The sequence below is a fragment of the Ruditapes philippinarum genome, unplaced genomic scaffold, assembly GCF_026571515.1.
Source record: "Ruditapes philippinarum isolate M1 unplaced genomic scaffold, ASM2657151v2 ctg2363_1_1_1_1, whole genome shotgun sequence".
Classification (NCBI taxonomy): Eukaryota; Metazoa; Mollusca; class Bivalvia; order Venerida; family Veneridae; genus Ruditapes; species Ruditapes philippinarum.
The window spans coordinates 67,431-76,227 of NW_026853553.1; the positions used below are offsets into that span (position 1 = coordinate 67,431).

General features: G+C 31.5%; 1 protein-coding gene across 4 annotated transcripts in view; it reads left to right on the forward strand.

The window, feature by feature from the left end:
- The window catches only part of LOC132737178 (cGMP-specific 3',5'-cyclic phosphodiesterase-like), a 61,637-nt gene extending 53,151 nt beyond the window's left edge, over window positions 1-8,486 (forward strand). Inside the window, exons 19-22 of one of the 4 annotated variants that reach the window (XR_009626698.1) lie at window positions 52-135; window positions 716-877; window positions 3,604-3,700; window positions 5,171-5,211. Coding sequence is in view for 3 of the 4 variants with exons in the window: in XM_060724433.1 (XP_060580416.1) it covers window positions 52-135; window positions 3,604-3,700; window positions 5,171-5,301; window positions 6,288-6,353 (378 nt within the window). In the remaining variant the exon portion in view is untranslated. Of the gene's footprint in view, window positions 1-51; window positions 136-715; window positions 2,857-3,603; window positions 3,701-5,170; window positions 5,302-6,287 lie in introns of those variants that run through there. The other 3 variants (XM_060724433.1, XM_060724435.1, XM_060724434.1) reach the window with 3 other exon arrangements.
- Window positions 8,487-8,797: the final 311 nt, after the last annotated feature.

The window sequence follows — 8,797 nt, forward strand, 5'->3', positions numbered from 1 at the left end:
TATAACACTGTGTGTTCCTGGTTACAGATTTTGCCGTCTTTTTTATTTCAGGCAATGATGGACCGTGATAAGAAAGATGAACTCCCGAAAATGCAAGTTGGATTTATTGATGCCATATGTTTACCTGTATATGAGGTATTATTGATGGTTTTCTTTATGTTCTTTACTGGACTAATTTTTCTGTTTTGTATAATAAAGCTTATAAGTATAAATGTTACTATGTTACCAAGCAAGCTGATGCAATGTTTTCTCTTTTATTGAATGTAGAATAAGGAAAATTAGATTTTAATGTCAAAAAGAAAAATATATATAACTTGTATTGCTTTTGAAAGTAAGAAAGAAACCCTTTCCTTTATATGTTTTTTTTTTCTAATGATTTCAACAAAAATATACCTGTTTATTATGTATAAAGAATATTCAATAGTAAATTTGATGAAGAATTTCATTTGATTTCAAAATTGTGGAATGCTTAAATATTTCATTTATTTTGATGTTTTTTTACTGTTTTAGACATTTCATAAAAATAGGATTTTCTATGCCTAAGCAATTTCTAATCAGCATAGTTTAGCAATGTTGAGATTTTAAATAAAGATTTCCAATTATGCAGTATGAAATATCTCAAAATCAATTATTATTAATTATCTGTATGCATGTGTCTATGACTTAATTCTTATCATTAAAGAATAAATGTATTTTTTTTTACTTACAATGAAAGATGTTTTCTGAACTGTGGCCTACGTTGAAACCCATGTATGAAGGATGTAAGGAAAACCGTGAAAACTGGAACCAGCTTGCGAACTCGCCCATTGCCAGTCCTGAACCTTCTGGTTCATAAATTTTACATAGGATTCGATGTTATTGTAGTCTTTAAATTCTTGTAAGCTTTCCTTGCCGTCAGTTGTGAATGCTGCAAATGTATTTGTGTTTCAATGTCTTTATTGCATGTTTAATAAGCACTTCAGATCTTCTGAATATTCAAAAGCCTGTAAAAGTCCACAAAATATTCATGACATGCCCACTGTCATGTGTTTTTATTAAGATCTCAATTCTTCACATAGCATAGATATTGCTTATTATAAAAAAAAAATCAATAAAAAAAATCGCTGTTACGTCAGTTATGTTTGTCTGTTAGATTTTCCAAAAGTTGCAATAGAGAGATTTTGCTATCCTTTTAACATGCTACAAGCTGGCATTCTAGAACTTTGCTAGGATTTTATTGCCTGCAATGGGTCTAATATTGGTTTTGGCTTTTCCTTGCTGCCTTGTATATTGTTTAGGATTTGGTTATTTGATTAAATTGAGGTAATTTATGGTGTTTCATGATCTTTGGTAGGGGTGTCACGTTTATTCGTTTAAACTGGTATGGTCGGTTTTTAGTTAAAAACCGGTTAGATTAAATTTGATAACCGGTAACCAAGGTTAGTATTTGACAACAAGGTTTTAAATTGATTCTAAATAAATCTTAAGTTTTTATAACAAGATATGACAATTTGTTTGTATATGAGTTGTACTCAATAATATATTTTTTCTGATTTAATCGAGTACGGTATGGCCCTTTCTGATAGAGTACAGTACGACCCTAACAGAAAATAGTTACTCCATATTTGGATATGTATTGTAATCATTTTGAGTACAACAAAATAGGAACAAAATGTCATATCTTGTCATCAAGAAATAGAGTTAAATGTTGAAAATCTAGGGATTTTATTAGTACAGACAGTTTAAAGTTTAACACACCAATTATTAGGTCACCGTTTCAACCTTGACACCCCTAATCTTTGGGTATTTCATTGTCGTTGAATGTTTTAAAGTATTGAGATGTTGTTTTATCATCTTTGGGTATATTATTGTCTTTTGGTATCCGGTACTTTAAGATCTTGAGCACTGTAAATCTTACTCAGCATGTTTTTTGTTATTCAGTATTCTTTTTTTTTATAAAAACTGGAAAATGGTTCTATTATAAGAAACTTGTGATGGTGCTTTGCATAAACTCTAAATGTATTTTTTAATGCTTATGCTTCTGGTGGGCAGATTTTGAAATATTTAGATATTTATAGCTATGCTAGATATTTTTGAATTATTATTGTATGGATGAAATTTCACATATATAAGTTTGGTCTGTATATTTCGACTGCAAGACCAACTGATTTTACAAACTAAATTATAAAATAGACTTTGGTCTTTACAAAATAAAAACTCCTGGTGCACAATTTGTTGGGCTAATATAAATACTGATGTTTATATTTTATTGTCATTTTGTAATAACATATAATACCTGTTAATATATAATAATTAAATGGCTTAATTTGATTTGATTTTTTCAGCTTTGTCTGTTTAAATGATAACCAATAATATGTATGTAAAACTGTCTTCACAATAAGAGAAGCTGTAAATTTTTAATTTGTATTCAAAAGATAAAATGACTGAGCTTTCAAGATGTGTGATGAAAGTATAAATAACAGTATAAAAGATCTTACATGAGTTGTCACTTAATATAGACATTATATCAAATAGTCAATGAATGTGTTATAAAGCTAGCCTGTGATAAGCATTACAACAATTTTGGAACAAGTTAAAGAAACTTCACTGAGGTCTAAAAGCATAAAAAACAAAAACAAAATGATTTTTTTACACAGATAGGCTGGGTCACTTAAAACAGAAAGATATGCTAAAGATAATTAAGAAATATACTCAGAAATAAATTGAAAATCATATTTTTGTTCTATTCTTAGCAGGATTTTAGTGAAAAGCAATTTAGGATTGGTTATTCTGGAAAAATAGACTGAGCAAATGATCTGAAACTTTGTACACAAGTAATTGGTCTAGACCTACATCAAATGAAACAAAATTAAGTCTGTCATGTCAAAAAAAATCTCAATGGAGCCCCTTTTCTTAAAGTGCATATATAAAGTGAAAATGAATGCAAGATTGTTTTTATCACATGATTCTATAAAGCCATAGAATGTTTATATACCATTTCAAATTCATCATTTGACGCAACATTTTAGAATGAAGCAACCAATTATAATTTATTGGCCATTGACCTTTGATATGGTTGGTGATGTCATGATGTTTTATCATCATTTATATGTAATATAAAGAAATATGCAATGGTTATAGTATATTGAGAAAAAGTAATGTCATGTGACAAAATTAAAACATAAACACAAACATCATGGTGAGTTGGCATTTTCAAATTTCGAGATTCTTGTCACCTAATATTTTATGATATTGTTTATTATACATTATCGTATATTCTCTTATAAGCACCCCCTGGGGGATGTTTCATTTTACAAAAGAGGTGTGGGGTTTTTAAGTACAAAAAAAAATGGTTACATACAAATGTAGCATTAAAACAAAATGTTTACTGATTTTCTGTTTTTTTCTGAGAGATTGTGTATACTGGGAGCATCTATGCTAATTTCCATGGACTTAAACTAAAATGCTATCATCTTGGTAACTCAGTGTTTTTTGTTTGTTTGTTTTTGTTTGTTTTTTGGGGGTTTTTTTTCCAAAAAAGAAAGGGGGCATTTATTGGAGAATATACAGTGTCTGTAGATATTGTTCTTAGATGTTGTGACATTTTCTTATATTTGCATGTAGATGTTTGCCAAGATCAATGTGTATCTTAAACCACTATACAAGGGAGCACTTGATAACAGACAACACTGGCAGCACTTAGATGACCTTTATAGAGAAGGTTCTTACATTTAAATGTTAAAATGCTTTCATATGCTTTTAAAATTTACTTTACCGACAACGGTAATTCTTTAAAAACTTCTTTTTCTTTTATTTGCTCCTTGAAGTTTTTTTTGGTTAAGCTTATTGGTACAGGCTTGTCCCTCCTTTCAGCTGTCAGAAAATCCTTTTGCAATACTTCTAATGATTCATATAGCATCTTCATTTGATTGAAAAATATCATAGATAAACGGTGGGCACATGCTATCTTTGGGTAGAATTTAAGTTACTGGAGCCGGAAGGGGGTAGGGATTAAATGCAAAGTGTTGTGAAAGGTTATTAAAATGGTATTCATGATAGTGAAATAGAATAATCTGTGTAAGGCTATACCAGATGTATGTATATAATTGTTAAAACGTCGGTTAGTAACCAAAATGTTTCTTAGTCAATGTCATAAAAATTATACCCAAGTACCCAGATTGAAAGAATAATGATTGTCAATTTAGGATACAGTCACAGAGTGGCACCTGCTTGTATATTTTGCTAAGGATCATGTTTATCTTTTTTATACTTTTTAAGACACTGTTGCCCAATTCAAGAGGAAATCCTAGTTCTTTGACATGTCCTGTCGTAGAGTACCAGTCTGTGGAACATTGGTTTTAAAGGTCTTAGCTTTAAATGATTGCCCAATTCAGGAGGCAAACCTGGTTCTTTTACATGCTTGCTGTGAGGTACCATTCCCTGGGACTTTGGTTTTTTAGGTCTCAGTTTAAAATGACTGAATAGGCTAAAAGGTGAAATAATAGTTTTGTAGGGAAGTTAAATCTGAAACTTCAGAGTTATTTACTATTCATTTAACCAAAAAACCTGAAGATAGGTTTAAAAAAAAGAGAATGAAAAAATATTAGCAAACATTAAGAAGAAGGTGAAATGTTAGTTGTTGTGAAGCATGCTTTCTGTTCAATGGCTTTTAAATCTTAGCAGGTGTTAAAATTTTCTATTCCTTGAGAAAATTATTTATTTATTGTAAGTTATTTTTTAAATGTTTCATAGTGTTTAAACTTCAAAACTGTCATATTTTTATCCCACACCCATAAAATCTGAAAATGGTGTTGACTGTCCATATCTCTTTTCATCCAAAAACTTTTCAGGTTTGTTTTTCTAAAGGAAATGCTTAAGGAAATGATAGGGCTCAACAAATCGTTTTCATAAATATGATATTCATGTGATTTCATAAAAAAAACACCATGGCTCTGAGTATTGCCCTTAATTACTTAAAGAAAGCTAGGCTGTTTAAAAATTTTGATAAACCTTTTTTTTAAATTTTCTATCATGTAGTAGGGATATCAATTCAACAAATTTCCTTGTTTTTGTATACTTTGTTGTTATTGCATAAGATAAAAAAGCTTAAATAAATATGTAACCAATAATGAATATAATATGCTCAAAATTTTATGTTTCATTAACAAAATTCTATGTTTATTTCTTGTAGGTAAAACAGAGGAACTTCATAAAGAATTGAATATAAATGGCACAAACAGTATTCAGACCACAACAGAAAAAGATAAAAATAAGAAAAATGAATCAGATTCTAAAGGAAAGAAAAATTTAATGAATTTAAAGGTATATTGTTCATTCTTTTCTTCATTAATATGTTTTCATTGGTGCAGGCTGTGGCAGGAGAATGTTCTATTTTGTTGAAACTCACACTGAAAATGTCATAAGGTGACAGTTCAGCATTACTGGTAGAAAATGATATAAGGTGCTTGTCCATTTTTTTTCAGAAACAACAAGTGGGCACCAAAGTAAAAACATTGATTCAAATTCTTTAGTGGGACGGTAAGAAAAAATTGGTTCCAAAGTCAATGACCAAAACCATTGGTTCTGAGGAGTCACTTTACTTACATGGTTGAGTTTGTTGGAATAAATGCATGAGACTTGGTACAGAAGAATAACCAAGTTTTTACCTTTACGAGAAAAGCTTGATACTACTCCTTTGTGTCAATGTTACTAAACATGTATTCCTTGCACAGTGTAGCTCTGGTTATACTTTTAGTGTTTATGCATTCTATATTTTAGCCGTGTCATGACAAAACCAACATAATGGGTTTGAGACCAGCATGGATCCAGACAAGCCTGCGCATCCGCGCAGTCTGATCAGGATCCATGCTGTTCGCTTACAAACTCTATTACAAGTAGAGAAACTGATAGCTAACAGCATGGATCCTGATCAGACTGCGCGAATGCGCAGGCTGGTCTGGATCCATGCTGGTCGCAAACCCATTATGTTGGTTTTGTCATGACACAGCTCAAGAAAGTTTCCCAAAAAATTGATGGTAATGTGGAGACTATGCTCTTTATTTCTTTTTGTGATTAGGTAGCCAATATTCTTTGTTATCAGGTACATGTATATTGAACTTTTTTTTCCAATTTAGTAGTTAATCAGAAACATTAATAACTGGCAGATTTTCAGTGCTATGCAAATTTCAGCCTTTTCACAACTGTTTTTAAATGGGTATCATAATAATTGCTGTACTCTTAACTTGAAGTATGTGTCATAAAATTGTCCTTATTATGTGGATAATTCTATTTTTATTATATTTATTTAGGCAATGAAACAAGACAAGAAACATCCAAAGAATCATGGAAAAACCAAAGTATGTTTACTACTTTAACAATCAACTTAAGATACATTCATCTGACCTCCCAGTACAAAGTGTCTAATTGAATTCATCTAGAAACTTGCTGTTCTGCTGAAACTAGACCTCTTGAAGACAACTAGAAACAACAACTAGCTGCAGTATCCCTGATACAATGTGACTACACATATTGAAAATAAAATTGCTGGCACACATGGAAGCTTCGCTTACCGTACTAGTTTTAAGCAAATTCTTAAAAACAACAAGAAAGTAACCTGCTCTTCTAGTTTAACGTGATCTCTTGTATGAATACTTACTCTACTACTATTATGTCTTAATGAATTCAAGTAGAATCATCGCACTTTGTCTTGGAACAATTTCACAACTTGAAAATTAGCTTGAAAAAATGCATTATCTTTTTGGTATAAAGTGACTACTTGAAATCAACTTGAAGCTTTGCTTACTCCCCTGATACACTTAGACCTTGTTAAAAGCACCTTGTACTATTGCTTGCTGTCAAGGAGAACAACATGACAACTTGAAATCATGAAGTAATATAACTTGTTCACCAAGTATGTAAAGATGTCTAGAATCACTCATTGCTAACCTTCCGTTGTACACTACAGTGTGACGGCTTGAAATCAACCTGAAACTCTGCAATCGCTCCTTGTTCAGTGTGTCTTCTAGATATCTAGAAGAAATTTTGCTCGCTCACCTCGTGTTAAAGGACTTCTTAAAACACCAGAAACAATTTGCTTCCCTAGTTTTAACTTTACTTCTTAAAACCAAACTCAAAGCGACGCTCGCACCCGTGTACAATTTGACTTCTGAAATGCTGCTAGAAACCCTGAATGCTGTCTCAATTTCTTTAATCAATATGACACATGATTTATTGGTGTAGTGAAATTACTTGAGACGTCAACTAAAAGCATAACTCACAATCCAAGTTCATAGTCTGATTGTACTCAAATATTCAAACAAAGTTGTTTCTTGAAATGAACTAGAAACATAGCTTTCCTGTGTTGAACAGTTAGTACATTAATGATGTCGGAAATATGATGCATGATATTACCAATTTGATATTTCAATTGATAAACTTTGTGTCCAAAAACAAATAAAGGATTAACTATCACTTCAAATATAAGACAGAAGATATCTTTATCAGCTTGTAAATTCAATCCGCACTTTGTTGGAACCAAAAACTATCAGCCTATGCCCCCAGTATAGAGCCAGGCAAGCATGCAAATCTTTGCAGTCTGACCAGGTTCTACACTGTTAACAAGCTTATAACCTCAAGTCTCTCCAAACTTAGTAATACGCATTTTCAAAAGCTGAAGCTTTGCATGTTCATTTTAGAAATTTAGTAGGTTACGGGTCATGTTATATCCATCTTCACCTAAAGGTCTTGAAACATATCTATTAACACAAAAGATATTATTGAAATATAGAATTACTATATCTGTAACCTCTTTTTAAAGCACCTTTTAAAAGGATAGATACATGTATTCATTATCTAGTTCTAAGGGAGATAAATCAATTTTTTTTGAAACTGCTGTGTCAGTAAGAGTTGTGCCAATATTGTTATATTGTGATAGAAATATATTTAAGGCTGTGTATACAATGAAATCCTCTGTTTTATAAGCGTATTAAGTAGTTTATAGATTATGCACTGGCTATTTGTTATCCTGGCCCCACTAACCCCCTGGGGCAGTACAGGAGTTGACGGATGATTTACCTTTGCTCTGTTAGTCTGTGGTAGTCATACTAAGTATATTGTTACCATGATGGTTGGTCATATACTGATAAAACAGTGGACTGTTGGGGCATTCATGTCCTATGGAAAAATTTGCAGTTGGTAAATGTGGTAATTTTGTTTTAGCACCAAAAGAGTTAGAGTCACGTCCACCAGGTAGTGCAAGGGCATTAATCCAGGGTTTATTATCTGACAGTCTGTACAGGATGGGGCCTGTTCTCGGGGCATGATAACTCAAAAATTTAAAGCATCAAAATATTCTCCTGGGATGTGGGGACTGGAGTTACAACTGACTAGTGCATAAGTTGTATTTTATAGTGTCTTGTGTCTCCTAAATGTGATTGTATAGACATATTTTAGGATTTCCTTTTGTTATATTTTATTAGTACATGTACTTATAACCTTGGGTGACCTTGATTCCAAATGTAATTTTATAATGTAAACATTTAACAACATATTTATGCTAGTTCAAACCTGTATTGTAACAAATTTGCGAAATGCTTAAAATTTTCTGAAAAAAAAAGAAAAGAAAAAAACATGGTTTTCTTGCATTGCAGACTACTAACAAGACTTCAAGTCATAAACTAAACTAGTTTCAAATTAAGGACAGGGACGAATCTAGGTCACCTGATGGCGATACAGATGTACATTAGAAGCTAGTATCTTGTTTACCTATTGAATTGGTAAATATTTGTAAGTGTGTGTGGAAAATTGGAAATTTGAAACT